General features: G+C 31.7%; 1 protein-coding gene and 1 non-coding gene across 2 annotated transcripts; both read right to left on the bottom strand.

Annotated features, from left to right (window-relative positions):
- Positions 1-1,745: 1,745 nt before the first annotated feature.
- LOC136226068 (probable serine/threonine-protein kinase PBL7) lies at positions 1,746-7,782 on the bottom strand. Its single transcript, XM_066014360.1, has 5 exons — positions 7,603-7,782; positions 6,473-6,666; positions 5,288-5,477; positions 4,696-5,087; positions 1,746-2,379 (listed from the first exon to the last, which is right to left on the bottom strand). Exons 1-5 carry the CDS (start codon positions 7,691-7,693, stop codon positions 2,116-2,118), a joined length of 1,131 nt encoding a protein of 376 aa, XP_065870432.1. The 5' UTR covers positions 7,694-7,782; the 3' UTR covers positions 1,746-2,115.
- Positions 7,783-17,980: 10,198 nt separating this feature from the next.
- TRNAV-AAC (transfer RNA valine (anticodon AAC)) lies at positions 17,981-18,054 on the bottom strand. Its single transcript has one exon. It is a non-coding gene; the product is annotated as a tRNA-Val (tRNA).
- Positions 18,055-18,594: the final 540 nt, after the last annotated feature.

The following is an 18,594-nucleotide window of genomic DNA, read 5'->3' as shown; positions in this document are numbered from 1 at the left end:
CGCCGACATGGGTTGTGATTGGAAGTAGCATTGACGCAAGTTCCAAGTATTTTACTGAGTTAAGCATGGGAGTGGAGATGCCGGATTTCAGACTCTCCCTCACAGTTTGTTGTTGATTCGGTCTTCAAAGGCTGATTAGAAGTATTGTCGTGGATGGAACAAGCGACTTCCGGATTAAAGAATACTTCCAATGAGCCTTGAGAAAATCTAAACCAACAACAAACAGTTAGGGAGGGGTCGGAATCTGGCGTCCCTTGTCCAATGCTTAAACCAACAACAAACAGTTAGGGAGGGGTCGGAATGCTTAAGTTAGTAAAATATTTTGAAGAAAATAATAACTTGACAGCAAAGAATGAATATGTGCTATTTATAGAGATTTGTTTACAGACATGAGGTGTTAAGTACATTTCTACGTGTTGGCTTTTGATTGGCTTCAGCCCCTTTTCCTTTTCACCATTCCGCAATATACGACGTCCTTTAGGGAATATGAGCTAATCTTTGGAATCTGGACTGTTCATTGGTCCACGTATCTAGTTGGTTAAATTTTATGATAATGCTTTCGGTTAATACACGTGTTCAGATTCATATTTTATGATAATGCTTTCGGTTAATACACGTGTTCAGATTCATCAGCTTGATTCGGAACATGCCTATTCTTTTGATTCAGCGTGAGCTTATTCTTTTATTCTGTATTGTATCAGAAGAGTTGTTAGCTGCTTGATATTATAGAACCCAACTAAACACTTATATTCTACTAGAGTGAGAAAGCAAAAATAAATTCTGAGAAGCAAAACTAAAAGGACACTTAGGCCCTATTTGTTTGCCGGACAATATTTTACAGGAAAATATTTTCTTGATTTATCGGTATTTGTTTGTTTTGGAAAAAAAGTCAACGGAAAATATTTGGCAAATCAACTGAAAAAAATATGTGAATGAATTGAGAAAAATATTTTACTCTTTTCCAAAAGTTAGAACTCTACTACTTCTTTGTAATAGCACTTATAGGTTATTCTCTATTCTTCCACTTCCTTAGTCATCCATCATTCTTGTCTTCTTTGCAGCAGCTACCCAACAGCGGACCACCAATTCATAAAAAAATTATCATTCTCTCCACTGTTCTCGCTATCGTTCTCTTCGTCGTTAAGTTTGATCATTATTGCATGCAAATATATGTTGATTTCTCTTTTATTTTATTTTTTGTTTATTTGGTTTCTCCAGATATCATTGTCACCGGCTATATTTATATAAACTTTCTATGTTCCAATCTAGATTAAATTTGATTTCCCTGTTTTGATCTATTTTAATTTTAATTGTTTCCTCCTTTTGTTGACTTTATTTATCCCCTTGTTCCAATTTATTTTGGTTTTGCTAAGTATGAATTTTGTTATAATGTATTATTATTTGAGTTGATCAATTATACCTTCAACATCATTAATCAACGATTTTTTGAAACTTTCTTTGACGGGTCACAAAACTCGGAATCATGTTTTCCATATTTTGTTCCATTTTTCACCTTTTTTTTATATAATATAGGTAGTTGACCATAAAAAAAATATAAATAAATAAATAAATATAATATTATATATTTATTAAGTTAGTGACCGGAAAATATTTTCCAAAATTATAACTAAACAGAGGAAAATATTTTTATTTCCCTACACAAAAATTTCCCAAAGTTTGCGCTATAAACAATACAAGAAACACAGAAAACATCAATAAAACAGATGACAAAAAGGAAAAGAATATCAGCAACAAAAAGCAGATGCTCTTTTAAAGATATGGGCCAGTTTACTATAAAGAACATATATCTAGATACAAAAGCCTCAACAAGCTCAATTATACAAGAAAACAAAAATTGAAAACAAAAAAAGATAATCAATAATAAAATAAAACAATTGGGGCAAAAAAAAAGAATTTCCCATTGCAGAAAATACAGCTGGTCTGGTACTTGCAGTTGCTCTCTGGAATGATTTGCAAAATCTAATCAACTGTTCAGGTAAAGTATCCTCTTGTTTGTGCCACAGCTGCTTGCAGACAGTAACCTTAAACATCGGCTCCCATTTCCGCGGAACGAACCTTCTTTAGAAACTGATCTTGCCAAGTCTTTAACTGAATTCACTGTTCTCTTCTAGTTCTAGGTGTAGATGGGCCTGTCCGAGAGCTTTGGACTGGCTGCGTCTCCGGATTAAACTTTTGGGAAGCAAGATACGAAAGGGCTGTGACTACATCAGCTATAAGCGGTCGCATATTAGGCTGTTCTTGAACACACATTGCTGCAACTGCAAGAGCTTGGTACAACCCTCTTACTGGATATAGGCCTTGAAGTAATGGGTCGGCCATCTGCGAAAACTTCCTTCGATCTTTAAACAATGGCCGTGCCTATGACACAGTAAGAATATCAGACAAGCTTCTTGGTATGAAAGACATGATCTTTATTTCTGCTCATAAAATTAAAATGCCATTGTACTAGGTGCTTGCAAGCGAATATGCAGAAGAGCAAATGAAAAGTGCATTACAAGATGAACAGAAAATATATAGGGTTGAACCGTATGGATTACTAAAACAATTCAAATACTAATTTGAGCGACTTGTGATAATGTGTTCGGGTAAATGCCACCAACTTAGGCAATTTTCACATTTTAACTCATCAACTTCGTTTCTGTAATAAAAAAATATTCAAACTTCACTGAGATTAATAGAAAACGGAAACAATTGAAAAAATACCTAAGGATTTGCTAACCTAGACAACTTCAACCACAGGTTTAACTGATTTATAATCATTGTTAGCATAAAATAAAGTGAAATACCTATTTTACCTCCACTATAAGTTTTTCATTAGGAGTAAAATAGGCATTTCACATTATTTTATGCTAACATGGATCAAAGTTACGAAGATCATCAAATTGTTAAGTAGTTTAATGCCAATTAAAATTGGCTTGAGTGGTAAGGGTTTCAATTCAAGTCTCCTAATCTAGAGAGATGGAGCTCACGTCTTAGTGTACACAACAAACTCTAATTGGAAAATGGGCTGCCTAAAGGGTGTGTGCTCAACCTCGAATCAATTATTGCATTTACATACAAAAATAAAAGTAGTTCAACAGTTTCGTCAAAATCATACTTCTCTGTTAAGCTTGAGTACATTTTTTTGTTATAAAATGAAGTTAAAGGGCTACCTGTTAAAACAACCTAAGTTGGAAGATATAGCAAAGCATGAATAACTTTCTTAACCCTTCACCATCCATCAAATATAAAAGTTGAAACAAACAAAAAAATGATTCTTTACTTTCTGCTACATTAACCTACACCTGGAATCTACAATCCACCTTGCTACTACTACTTACAAATTAAGACACATGTAACGTTGCAACTAGAATCCATCATTTGACTGTCATCTACAAGGAATACATTTATCAGCCGAAACTAAATTTCTGACTTCCATCAAATGTTCATCATTTAATATGTTGAGCGAAAGACGGAGATTCATTACCATTGCTTCTTTATCCCAGCTTAAAGGCCCTGATGCATACAATGCCTCCATAATGCATCTGTAGGCATGCAACTCTAACATATGGATTTTTGCAGCTAATTCATCTTTTCTAGGAAACCGAATTCTGTCTTCCTCCTCTCCCCACTCACAAAAAGATCATACATCACTATAGTGCTCAGCAAAACAGGAATGATATTCAAACTTATTCCCGCTGATGTTACAGCTACTACCAACGGAGCTACTAGAGCCAGATGAACGTCCAACATCACCCCTTTGTTGTCTTCTCCCCATATCCATTTCAGAAAACCTGGATTCTGGATTGATCAATCCAGGTTTTCTGAAATGGATATGGGGAGAAGACAACAAAGGGGTGATGTTGGATGTTCATCTGATGAGGAAGCAGGCTCTGGTAGCTCCCTTGGTAGTTGTAGCATCAGTGGAAATAAGTTTGAACATCATTCCTGTTTATAGTGATGAGGATCTTTTTGTGAGTTGGGGAGAAGAGGAAGAAAAAATTCGGTTTCCTAGAAATGATGAATTAGCTGCAAAAATCCATATGTTAGAGTTGCATGCCTATAGATCCATTATGGAGGCATTGTATGCATCAGGGCCTTTAAGCTGGGATAAAGAAGCAATTGTGACGAATCTCCATCTTTCCCTCAACATATCAAATGATAAACATTTGATGGAAGCCGGAAATTAAGTTTCGGCCGATAAATGTATTCCTTGTAGATGACAGCAAATGACGGATTCTAGCTGTAATGTTACATGTGTCTTATTTTGCAAGTAGTAGCAAGGTAGATTGTAGATTCCAGGTGTAGGTTAATGTAGCAGAAAGTAAAGAATATTTCTAAACTGAATCATTGCGTATTAATCATTTTTTGTTTGTTTCAACTTATATATTTGATGAATGGTAGATCAAATGTTTTGTTTTGGAAGGTGAATGGTTAAGAAAGTTATTCATGCTTTGCTATATTCCTTTTATTTTCCAGGGTAGTAGGAGGCTTGAGCAACACACTTCCCAATGTAGAAATGAATTGGAAGATTACAATGGAATTTACCCTAATGTGCCTTTTCTACTATCCTAGTCCTACAAGTGTAGCGATTTGAGAGTATTCATGTTTTCATTCTGGTTTGAACAAAATAATAATTACTGAAACGATGAATGTTTTGAGTAATGATTTTTGAAATGAGCACAGAACTCTTACCCATGCAACCAAATTATGCTCCCCAGCAGCTCTCGAATTGTCAATAGCTTTTCTACCGGTTATGATCTCCAGAAGCACAACACCGAAGCTATATACATCTGATTTCAGCGTAAGCTGACCGGTCATAGCATATTCAGGAGCACAGTATCCATATGTTCCCATCACTCTGGTGGAAACATGGGTTTTGTCCCCAACAGGGCCCAATTTGGCCAACCCAAAATCCGAAAGCTTCGGATGATAACCTTCCCCAAGTAAAATGTTTGAACATTTCAAATCGCGATATATAACAGGAGGATTAGCTTTGTCGTGCAAATACTCCAAGCCCTTTGCAGCACCAGCAGCTATCTTCATTCTTGTGTTCCAATCAAGTCGTTTTTTATCCGGGGGTAGGTCTAATACATACAACAAACATAAAACGTAGGATAAGAAATCGGTGAAGTGTGTCAAATAAACTGCCCTAATATTATGCAAAAATGAGCAATTAAAATGAACCCGATTTTCCATATTCAATTGTAGGGTGGATAACCAAGAAAAGTAGCAGTACGATCAAATGTTTTTAACACAACATTAATAAACTTCAAACTACATATACCATGTAAATGGTCTTCCAAAGATCCTAATGGCATGTATTCATAAACCAAAAGTCTTTGATCTCCATCAGCACAGTAGCCAATCAAGTTAACAAGATTAGGATGGTGAAGTAGGCTCAACATTAATACTTCAACCAGGAATTCCCTGTTTCCTTGCAGCCCATTGCGATCGAGTTGCTTAATAGCTACAACCTACACCAAAAAAAAGGGAAAGAAAAAAAAAATCATACCATAAGGCTATTAGTAATGATCGGAAGGACAAAGCAATCGAAAGGGATCAAATGGCAATATTAATGATTGATTAAGACACCCCCCTACAACCATGCCTAAATAAAGGAAAAGGGTTGAGCATTACATAATAAGTGTACCAAGAAATTCTACCATACTCCTGGAGTAATACGCCCGAGCAATCAAAAAGAGGAATGCATTCAGTTCATGGGAGATGATTGGTGTTAAGAAATAACTATGTACAAGTGGCATCAATTGATTGGTGGGATGAATTGCTACGGGAGTATTGTAGAATTTCTCAAAGTATACCTAATATTTGTTCCCCTTAAAAAGGACATCTATTTAAATTATCCTCTTTAGGAAACGTGTGCAGCTTATGAAGTCATAATAATATAATAACGGTCATTTATCCCGCAAGAAAAAGACGTATCTGAGGTGGAGGTGCATGACTTATTTATGTTCCTTTAAAATAATCAACCACTATTGATGATACAATACGTTGAAATACCCGCAAGCAATCACTCTCCGAAGCATTGCATATTGTAGCCAATCACGTTCTTCCACGTCGCTGCACTCTTTGTTTCTTTTTATTTGTTCACTTGCTGTTTTTTTTTTTTTTTGCTTTGAAATAAAATATAAAACATAGAAAACCACAACTCTCATGTTTCCGCAATCTTGATTGCAGCAATATATTTTTTTATTGTTTCTGCACTCTTGATTGCAGCAATATTGTTTCTATTTATTTGCTCAGTCACGCACGTGTCTTTTGTCGTTTAATCTAAAATTCGGAAACTTTGGACAAAGGCTGAAGAAGCTTTTTTTATACAATCTTTATTGAGTTGCACACATAAAATTCCTAGAAATAATTCAAATAAATGTAAGAAAAGAGTGTATATAAATTTATTGCTACATAATTTTGGTATTTTCTAGCAACACAAGTTTATAAAAGTTCAACTAACCTTATTGGTACTCTCCAGCCTTCCTTTATATACTCGACCAAAACCACCTTCACCCAACAGACAATCTGCCCTAAAATTCTTTGTTGCAGCAGCCAATTCACGAAATGTAAATGTATGTGCCGCAATATGATCTGAACCTCCATCCTTCAAGGTCTCCTTTTTTACATCTAATGCCAAATTTGGTTTTGACTTATCTATAGAACCAGAAAAAAGATAACAAATTATAACATAATCTAATGAATGTTTAAAGCACCAATCCATCAAGAGATGAATTGGGAAAGAACCCCAAACGAAGCCTTGGGATCCTAGGTTTAACACCAAGCACCTCCCTAACAAATTAAAAAAAAAAATGGAAAAAAGAAACAAACGGCGCCCACAATTACGTCACAATTACGCCAAAAAACCTTATTTTATCCCATTGTTAGGAGTTGAAAAGGTAACATTAATAACAAAGGACAAACAAACAACCAAACAAGAAAAGGAAACAACCTTTGATCTTTCTCACCCCAAACAAGAAAACAACCAAACTCCATCACTAGTGGTGCATATTCTTCCTTAAGCACCACTCACCATCCAGAAATAGAAGTATGAACATTTTCCAACTAAAGTGGAACTGTCACAAAATTTAATAAGGCAAAACAACCAATTTTAAGAGGATAGTCATTCTATTAATTGCTCACTAAACACCAGAACTTCAATCAACCCATTATAGACCTTATCATAGCAGCCCTAGCTCCCAAAGGATCAGAATTTAGCTAAGCTAACAACATATAGAATCAATCAATTCATCAACAACCCCAAAAAAACAACTACTTGTTCAATCAAAGACAAAATGTCCAGTGTCTCGAATAAGAAAAATATACAAAGCCCTATATACCAAAATAACTGCACAAAAAAAACCCCCAAATCCAGAATTAATTTTGCATCATCCAGGAAAACCTCCCCTAAATTATTTCCTGAATGTTCCTTCCAGATCAATAACCAGAAAAGGCAGATAGAGATAATCATTCCTATTAATCATAATATGAATACGCCATAAATGCACTTAAATTAACCCCCAAAAAATTTAAATTCGATTGAAGTTTAAAGTATGACATGATGTTCTGAAATAGTGTTGGATATTGAAATACCTGAAGACGATGAGATCTGATCATCAGGCCTCTTGTTCGTCTTCTTCCTAGGGATATCGCTTGACTTCCCAGCACAGGGAAACCAGCCCATCACTTTTGTTTTCTTTCTTACTTCAACGAGTATCACTGGAGAGAGAGAGAGACCAAAAACACAGAGACAGAGAGAGAGAGAAAAGGAAGGGTGTGTTTGCGTTAAAAACTCAGACAAGGTATTTCTTGAATATATCTTTTCTTTTTTGCATATTGACCCTTGTTTTTTCTATATTTATAAATCATACCTCAAAAGTTATACATTTTTTACCCAAGTGCAAAGTAAAGTTACTTGTTTACTACGAGGCTGTGTTGAGGCCCCATATTGTTACTGGATATTATTAATTTCTTTTTTCTGTGTATTTTCTTTTAATAGATTTTAAATTTTTGGCTGAGAATAATTAAAAGTTAATTGCAATAAGAAGTTCAGAAATAGAAAAGATATTTTCAAAAATTGGAAAATAAATAATGGTAAAGCTTACACATTCACATTATTTATTTGTACATCTAATTTAATCTAAAAAATATTTATAATTTTGGAGTTTACACAAATCTTACAAGATTTTTAATAACAAATAATAAATGAAGGGTATTTTTCATGCCAATTTTTTTTTATCAACGTCAAAATAGGTACGGTCAAAAGGCACAACGGCACCAGAAAGCGCATGAGCCATCATATTGGCGGTCTTTTTAACATGAGTGATAGACATATTGGAACACCTAAAAGGAATGAATTGACAAGAATTAATGACAGAAGCAAATTCAAACTGGCATGTGGTGCATAAATGAATTGTTTGGTATACTTTCACCGCATCTATTTCGATCATCATGTTAGAGAAGTCGTGCTCAGTGATAAATTATAGTATCTGATGGAGGCCTAACGCCTCTGTCAGCCTTGATGAAAGGATTCCCCATCTCGGAATCTCGAAAACTCGGACAAAGACATCATCGTGATTACGCAGAATACCATCCAAACTGATAGAATTGTTAAGGATATGATAGGTTGCATCAATATTTAGCTTCAAAGGGTTCACCCTACACATCTCTCTTGCCGTCGAATTGTGGACATTCCGAATGACAATATTGTAGTCTTAACGAATTGTTGCAAAAAAAATCGTCGCTTAATTTACGGCAATGGAAGGAAAATTGCTTTTAATTTTTTATTTTAAATAATAGAAAATATATTATTTGATTATATTTATAAAATAATAGTTTTCATTATTTTTAACAGAAATTATAGTTGTAGTAAAAATTCATTTTTACAAAAAAAAAACGGAACAATTGTACTTATTTTATTTCGATTTAATTATCATCTTTATTTCCATAAAAAAAAATTAACTTAGATGAATGCATTTGAGAAATCAAATTGCTTCTTTTCTTTTTTTATAGGGAAAAGAAAAATAAAGACAGAAATCAAATCAAATTGCTTCTAATTCATGAATAGTTAAAATAAATTTTAAAGTGAAAAAATTATAATTTTTTTAGGTATATGAATTTGGAAAAAAAATATAGATGTTTATTAATAAATTTATTATTTACAAATATTTTTAAAATCATCTAATATTAATACTTCAAATGATATTTAAGCTTAATCTATTTTTATTGAATTTTTCTTTTAGAAAAAGAAATAAAAAGAGAGAATTTATGATAGAGATTGTTTCAATTATTGGAATGATTTTGTAGCTTTGTTTATTCAAATGATAGATTACGTGTGGAAAGGATATATATGTTAATTTTGTCATACGGTTAAATATTTATTTAATCCTTAACTTATTGCGTATTATACTAATTAATCCTTTATATTAATAAATGTATTATGATATATATATATATATATATATATATATATATATATATATATATATATATATATATATATATATTAGTTTAAACCCTTCTCTCTTTCCGCTAAATTTCACCTTTAAATAAGAAAAAAAAGGCTTAAAGCTTTATTTGGCCCTGACCTATCTAAAATTTTGTCATTTGACCCCTGACCTATTATTTGGTCACATTTGGCCCCTGACCTATCCCATTTGGTGAAATTTCACCCAATTTGTATTCAAACTTTAACCGAATCGTTATCTCATTGATAAGTAACGATATTTTGACACTTGAACTTGAAACGTGATATTTATTAAAGTGTTTTTGTCACATTATGTGAAAATAATTAATTAGATTAAAAAAGAAAAAAAAAGGAAAAACAAATCCTAACTAATATCTATTAAGTTCAAGTGTTAAAATATCGTTATTTATCAATGAAATAACGATTCGGTTTAAGTTTGAATATAAATTGGGTGAAATTTCACCAATTGGGATAGATCATGGGCCAAATGTGACCAAATAATAGGTCAAGTGCCAAATGACAAAATTTTGGATAGATCAAGGGCCAAATAGTGCTTTAAGCCAAGAAAAAAAAGCTAAAATAATCTTTTAATTTATTTTTGAGTTTTCAATCTTTTTACAGTTATTAAGTTAGGAGATATTTTCCTAATCTAATTTGGGAAATTCTTGGAAAACAATTAATTTTGTTGTAATTAGGAAAGAGTTTCCTTAGTTGTTAAAGGAGTATTTTCCTAATCTTTTAATTTATTTTACTTTACAAATAAGCTTGTGTTTACACTATTGTAATTAAAGAAAATCAATGAGAAATGAAATTTATCATGGTATGAGAATCTTGAGCAAATTATAATTTCACAAAGAAATTAGTCATCACCGTGACTAAATACGCTTTCTTGATGATGGATAAATCAGGAGAAAATTCAGAGAAACCAAAGATGGACATGATGTACCATCTCGGACCAAGTGATGGTCCTGGGAATATTATTACACCAATTCAACTTCATGGTGAGAACAGTAGTGAATACGTGTGTTAGATTGTTGACATAGGTGCTTCAAATCATATTACTTATGACATATCTTTATTGATTGATGTTAGAAAGGTGAAAAACTCATCAGTGGAATCACCAGATGGGAAGTCCGCACAAACGGACCAAATGGGAACCGTGATATTACTAGAAAGTTTGAAACTTGATAATGTTCTTTATGTGCCTCAATTAACTTGCAACTTAATTTCTGTGACTCAGTTATTTGATGAGATTGATTGTGATATTCAGTTCACTAACAAATTATGTATTATACATGACCTGTCGATAAGGAAGGTGATTGGAGTGGGTGAATGTTAGGATGTACTTTATTTTTTTCATGGTACTCCTCAAGTGAAGGTGCTGGTTGTGGATGAAGATTCTTCATTCGATCTCTGGCATCAAATGGGGCACCCTTCAGAAAAAGTACTGAAGATGATTCTGACTGTGAGTAGTTATAGTAAGAAAAACAATCATTCTAGTAGGTTTCCCATTATCAATAGTAAAGCTAGTCGTATGTTTGAACTAGTTCATTTAGACTTATGGGGGGCTTATAAGACACGTTCATCTTGTGGGGCTCATTATTTCTTGACAACTGTGGATGATTATTCTAGAGGACTGGATTTGTTTGTTGAGTAATAAAACTGAAATTAAATAAATGCTCCTTAACTTCATTACTATGGTTAAACGTCAATGTGCACACTATATTAAGATCATTCATAGTGATAATGGGATTGAGTTTAACTCTTTGCATGATTATTTTTTGGAGAATGGAATTTTATTTGAGACTTCATGTGTCGGGACTCCTCAACAAAATGGAAGAGTTGAACAAAAACATTAACACATTTTAAATATGGCAAGGGCATTTAGATTTTAAGGGGACGTGTCGCTAGATTTTTTGGGAGGATGTGTATTAGCAGCTAATAGAACACCTTCTGTCCTACTTAATAATATAAACCATTATGAATTATTGTTTGGTAAATTTCCTTCTTATGAAGAAATTCGCATGTGTTGGTTAAGGGGATACATTTGAAAGTCAGGGCCATAAGTGTTTATTTTTTGGGTATTCATTTGGAAAGAAAGGTTAAAGGTTATATGATTTAGGAACACAATAATATTTTATTTTAAGGGATGTCAAGTTTTGTTTTAAGAAAGAGTTCTATTTTCAAGAGAATCAAATCATACTCAATCTCAATTAGAGTTCCCCGAATACTGATGTGGAAAACAATAGTGATGATGAAGTTGTGCGGACAAATGAGATGCCCATTATATTTATACCTAGGGGTGTTCAACAGATTGTATAACACATGGATGTCAATGATATGTTAACTAAGACACTAGAAGATCAAGTTGCAGTGACACTAAAGATTGGTGAAGATGATATGGGAAGAGGCATAATACAAAAACAACCATAGAGCATATTGCGTGACTTTGTGACACATACCATATGAAAAATAAGTCCATTGGTACTCCTTATCCTATAACATATTTTGTTAATTGTGAACATTTTTCTGCAAAACATAGACATTATCTTGAAACCATAACAACTATCAATGAACCGAAAAGCTTTAAAAAAGCTATGAAACATGAAGGGTGGAACAAAGTAATGACTGATAAAATATAGGCACTTGAGGATCAAGGTACTTGGGAGGTGTAGAAATTACCTCCAGGGAAAAAGGCACTTGGTTGTCAGTGGGTGTTCAAAGAGAAATATGATGAGAATGGGAAATTGGAGAGATTACATGCGAGATTGGTAATCTTTGGTAATCATCAAACTGAAGGAATTGATTACAACGAGACATTTGCTCTGGTGGCAAAGATGGCGACTGTATGTACATTCCTTGCAGTTGTGGCAATAAAATACAAGGACATTCCATATGGAATTTTCTTAAATTCTATCGACGTTTATTAGCCGAGTGTATTGATGTTTCTATCATTTCAATAGAAGGTCAATCAACATTATTGCTCATTCATTAACTAGTGAAGTCCGATCTTTGGCTACGCCTATAATTTGACATTCAAATCCTACTTTTTGTCTTCTAATATAATTTCCTTCATTTACAAATTGATTCAGTTTTTTTTTTTTGCTTAAAAAATGTTAGACTCAAATACTTTTTCTTAATCAAAACCATATTGAAAATTAAAATTTCAAAAATAATTGAATTTTTTCTATAAGATTTTTTGACGTAATAGATTTTTTAATAAATCCAAAATTACTCCTAACATATTTGGACAAATACATATTTACTTATAACATACGGTATAATATAAATTTATCTCTAACATTTCTAAGTAAAATCAAATTTACTCTTAATTAACAAAAAAATTGAACGGACTAATTTAACAGTTATTTGATTGCCATATCGGACATTTCAAATAAGTTTGTTGATAAACTAAAATAATTGTGTATATTTTGACATCTTATTTATAACTATGTTAATAACACAATAACATTTTAAACACCTAGACTTTTTGTGTGTGTGATTTACTTATATGTAACAAATTTAGTTGTTTATATTTTGGCAGGTTGTTTATAACTATGTTAATAACTGTTTAATGTCTTTTTTTTATTCCTATGCGAGCGTGCCAGAAGTTTTGTAGAAAAACTCCAAAATGTTTGTTAAATCTAACTTCTATCAAAGACGATTGTGTGAAAGTTTAAATGATATAAAAAAAAAAGTTTAAAGTTCGTAGTTAAATATAGAAGACTGATCTTAACTAAATTGAAATAATGTCAAGAATTGTAAATCGAATCGGATTGACTAATTGAATTGACAAGAATAACTAGGAACTTACGATAAAAGATGCACGAAATGGTAAAGATTAACTAAATTGTAATCTATCTATAGTCAATTGAAGAATTTTTAGAACTCTGTCTGGTTTGTGTGATTGTTTGTGTGTTATTTCTTCCAAAAACTCTCCTTCTTATAACATCTACCTTCCGTTAACAACCAATTGTCATTCCCCATTATCTTCGATCTATAACTGTCCCACGTTTTCTGTAAGCTCCAGCCAACAAGGAAGTTCTCGTCTAGATCAAAAAAGATTTGTAACCGCTAAGATTGATCCAACCGCTGGTCCAGGAAGATCCCTAACTGCTCCCTTCTCCACTAACCCACGTTTTCTCCCACTTTCTTTCTCTCTCAATTTGGTGGCACAATTGCGTATTTAAAGAACAAATAACACCTTCCTACCAATCTATTGTTGAAACTGTCTACTTGACCCTCAATCTCTTGAATTTAATCAATTTAGGCCGGATTATACACATAACTATGAAATCGGCCTTTGATTAAAATCACAAGTACATCTGATAACTCCAATTTTGCTTAACTTCTCTAATTTGGACCGAATTAGGCATATTAATTATCTAATTAGTCCAAATTAAATTAAAGGTGAAACAGTAACATAGCAAATATTTTAAATATAATTAAAATTTGAAAATTCCAGTATGACAGTTAATTAATGCTCAAATTTTTCATTATATATGAATAAAATTGATTTTAATCAGATACGTTAGAAATAAATTTGGATCTTTATCTTATATTTTTTTAAATAAGATTTTCTTACCTTGATAATAGCTAAAATAATTATTTCAAAGTTGTTTTATAAAATTAAATAATTTATTAACTCCTCTAAAAATAGTAATTTATTAACCACTAAAATTTTACAGTCTTTAATCTGTTTAGGGGTAACATACAAAAATAATTTAACATTAGAAATTAAGAGCAATTTTACTCCAAACGTTTAAAATAGTGTAATTTTACCTCTGATATTAACAACCGAAAGTTATTTTGTTTTTTATTAAGTTGGAGACTAAAGCAGCTTAAGAACACTAGATATTACATAGTATAGGAAAACAAACTCCAAACAAATCATCAACAATGATATCTCTAATAGCTTGAGAACAAGTATACATAATCTGACAACCCGAAAAATTATGATAAGCTTAGTTGGCAAACACTTTGCATCTCTCTAAGAATGGCAAATTTGCACCACACATTCCATTTGGAGCATCGATAATAATGGTCGTCTGAAATGCCAATGCTTATTAATATTAGTCTATTTGTTGAGAAGGATTTTGACCACATTTGCATTGTCCATTTCGACTGTAGGATACTAACGAGACACGCGAGGTATGATGGAAATAATATAGTAAGAGAGAAACATTTCTATATGTTCACATCTTCAAGGTTCTATGATTCACCACTCGTGTAATTATACATGTGTGTGTAATTGTGATAATAGAAAATTATAGAGATCCGAGAAATTACAGTCAATATGATATGAAATCTAGGATAAAGCATATAATTTGTTGTGATCCATATTTTCAACCAAAAGGACTACAACTTTCAATGAGTGTATAATACTGGGTTTGGTACATGTTTATTGAGACGCTATATATCTCCAATGAGTATATAACACTAGAGAGTTCCCATTTGTATGTCGGTCGCATGAACTATTTACGAGTATGAATAAAAATAAAAGAAAGAAGAATGAATATGTTCCATCACGTGCACGTGATAGATGTTGGGAATATTAGTTTGGGTCAAATAATCTGTCCGCAACGGATACAGACTGGAGCAGGGCTATATAGGTAATTAGGGTTAAAATCCAATTACCAACTATAAATAGATAGTTAATACCTTAACTCATATTATATAATCACATAATGTTAGAGGAGAGAAAAAAGGCTCTCTCCCTTATTTCCCAAATGTGGTTGCGATGCCCTCTCTCTCTACCTTAGTTTATTGGTCTTAGTTCATGGATCATCATATCTCCTTTCGATGTGTATCAGTGTAGTTAATTCGTGATTGGTAATATGCAATTTTAGTTTTCCTTTCGTTGCAATCAATCTCAACGAGTTTTGCGCTACAAAATCTAACCCGAGAACCTGTTCTTCTATTTGGATTTCAACCATAAATTAAATGAATTTTAGATGAAACTAAATAGTTAACAAAAACAAACTTTCCCAACAAAAAAAAATTAAAATATTTTATAATCTACTCTTTAAAAATAAAACTAATTAAAATTAAAAGAAGGGTAAATAATTTATAAGTTTATGTTTTCACCTATTGTATTACTTATTCCATATAAATATATTTTAAAATCCTTAAGTTCATAAAAACAAAAAAAAAATCCTTAAGTTCAACCTTACTATATTTTTTAGTCTCTTCGTTTATTTTCATATATGAAATTGCGTTTTTTTTACTTATATAAATAAAAAACTTGTTTTTTTTTTTAATTTTAAAATCTAATCAATATATTCCTAATGAAATTTATATAGTATATGTACATCAACATTCTACATTTATACATATTAGTATACAAAAACCTATTGTTTATTCTTAAATATTTATTCATATTTTTATAATTTTATATAAAATCATTAAACTAAAATGAAACATTATAATAATCTTGATATTTTTTTTAAAAAATTATAATTTATTTTATCTTATTCATAAAATTTATTAAAGGTACAAAATTTTACGAAAAGAAAATAAAAAATAGAAAATGGAAAAAATAAATACTTAATCACTACAAAAACAGTATAGGATAATTTTATCTTTTTTAAATTTATTTAGTCTAGTTTTACCATTAATAAAAAGGTAGAAAGTTTTATGATCACTACAGTAGTTTTTGATCCAATAATGTCACCCAAGCATTAGATTTGTGTCAATAAAGTGATTATGGTCAGATACAACAATTTGGACCATTGAATAATCGTTGTGATTGCCACGTCAATAACATCTCACAATATGTCTCATGCATGTTGTGAAAAGGTGAATGAGGTAAAAGATAGAAATCACTTTTAGTATTTGATTCTCATTAAAAATTAAAGACCTTAGAACTTACATATTTATATTGCTCTTAGGTTTGCCCTACAAGTAATGCAATTACATTAAGGAAAATAAAAGGACAAAAGGACTAAGACACTTGGAGAAATCTGGTGCGTTGATTCTAGGGTTTTATGATGAGTGGTGGTGATTGAGGATGAGTTTAATTTGCTGAAGTGTGGTGCACCATATGATATGCTCTCAAGCTTCCAGAATATACTACAGCTTGATTGTGTGAAATGACCAAAATACCCTTGGTAGTCCAAGAGTGTCTTCCGGTCAATAAGAAACCTAAGTGGCTTAGGTTCTTTATTCATTTGTACTTAGGACTCTTCCTCTGCCTTCATCTCTTTCTTTCTCTTTTCGAGTTCTTCCTTTCTCTTTTTTCCAAAAAAAATAGCTCTCAAAGATTGATGTTCACGGTGTTTATCTTCTTATGTTGCCAAGTGATAATTTTTTTTAAAGGGATCAGATCACAAGTTAAAATATTTAGAAAATTCATGTTTTTAATTGTCATGTGTCACCATGTAGCTGCTACATGACAACACATGTCAAATATATTGTGAAGTGTTGTTGATATGATAATCATGTCAGCTGTTTAGTAGTTTAGATGGTTCGGGCTCGGGTCGGGCCTTTCGGGCTTTTAATAAAGCTTGGCGAGCCCAAGCCCAGCCCAGCTCGTAAGAAATTTAGTCGGGTTTGGGCTCGGACTGGGCTCGAGCCTAAGGTATGAATCCCAAGCCCGCCCGTCCTAGCCCATCTATATATTAAAAAGTAAATTATAATTTATATTTATATATTATAAATATATATATATATATATATATATATATATATATATATATATATATTATACTTTATATAAATATAACAGCAAACATTTTTTTTGAGAAAATATCACAGGAAATCTTAACTTAAGTTATTTATATTTATGTTTATAAAAATATATTGAAATTTATAAAAATATATTATAATATATATATATATATAATATTATAGTATATCGGGCTGGGTCGGGCCGACCTGGTGTAAAATTCGTAAAGTTCAAGTTCGTCTAGTTTTTTATGGGCTTATACGGACTTGGGTCGGGTTGGACCTGACAGTATTTTTATGTGTCCAAACCCGGCTAAATGGGTCTGGGCAGGCTCGTCGGCTCATGCCCAGGTCTAGTTCGATCCGACTCAACTTTAGTGATAATAGACTTTTTATGTAATAAGTGGATTAAAGAGTTTGTGTGAACAAAATTTAAAAATTATATAATTATTTTTAAAAATATGTGAAAATCGCCAACTCATTTCTTTCCAAAAATAAAACTAAAAAAAACAACCTTGCCAAATAAGAAGAGCAACAAAATTTAAATAAAAAATAAAAAGAAAATAAGAAGAGCAACAAAATTTAAATTAAAAAAAAAAAAGAAAAAGAAAAAAAGGAAGAGTTGCAAAATTTTGGGTGGAAATCAGAAATATAAAGAAAAATTTAAATTCCTTTCCTTAATTACAAAGTCAGGTATCATATTGAAAAAAGGTTGGGCAGACCAACTCATTAGTTCTGAAAAGACAATCTTGTCCTTATTGAGTGACCTTGTTACTCAGATATTCGGCGGTTCTGCTTGTCATTTTACTACGTCAATGGAAAAATTAGAAATAAAGCGAATGGCTTCACCCGGACTCGAACCGGAGACATTCAGTGTGTTAGACTGACGTGATAACCAACTACACCACGAAACCACTTCTTTGTTACATTCTCATTTTTTATTAAGACGTTCTATTAGTAAATAATAGATAACCAACGCAAGAAAATGATTAATTAGTATTATTTTATGATTATATCCAATGTTTTTGCTGAAGCTATAAAATTGCTATTTTTTCTTTAATATAAATTTGACCTTAATATATGAAATGATATCAATGACGAATTTGATATTTATTTAATTATTATATTGGACATTCCAAATGAAAATGTCAATAAACTAAATCAATTTCGTATATTTTTTATTTGTTATTTGTAAATATATTAATAATATAGTAAACATTTTAGACACTCTAGTAAAAAAATGTATATGTATAGAAGATATAGTTATTAACATTTTACCATATTTTTTTTTTCTGTGTTAGTAACATAGTAAATATCTTAAGTGTAATTAATATATGGAAGGTAAAAAAAATAAAAAAATATTTGGAAGGTCTAATGTGACCGTTAAATAACAATCAAAACAACATTTTTAAAATTCCAGTAGCATAATGTAAAATTGATCCTGATTAGAAATG

Source organism: Euphorbia lathyris, chromosome 4 (genome assembly GCF_963576675.1).
Source record: "Euphorbia lathyris chromosome 4, ddEupLath1.1, whole genome shotgun sequence".
Taxonomy (NCBI): domain Eukaryota; kingdom Viridiplantae; phylum Streptophyta; class Magnoliopsida; order Malpighiales; family Euphorbiaceae; genus Euphorbia; species Euphorbia lathyris.
The sequence above is the reverse complement of the archived record's forward strand: the minus strand, read 5'-3'. Positions and strand labels throughout refer to the sequence as shown.

What these genes read in the sequence shown, in the direction of transcription:
- LOC136226068 (XM_066014360.1), bottom strand. Translation starts at nt 7,693, where the DNA reads ATGGGCTGGTTTCCCTGTGCTGGGAAGTCAAGCGATATCCCTAGGAAG. An exon ending in TTTGGAAGACCATTTACATG is followed by an intron (nt 5,088 to 5,287) that starts GTATATGTAGTT and finishes TGTATGTATTAG; the next exon opens with ACCTACCCCCGGATAAAAAA. An exon ending in AGCATAATTTGGTTGCATGG is followed by an intron (nt 2,380 to 4,695) that starts GTAAGAGTTCTG and finishes ACTGTGTCATAG; the next exon opens with GCACGGCCATTGTTTAAAGA.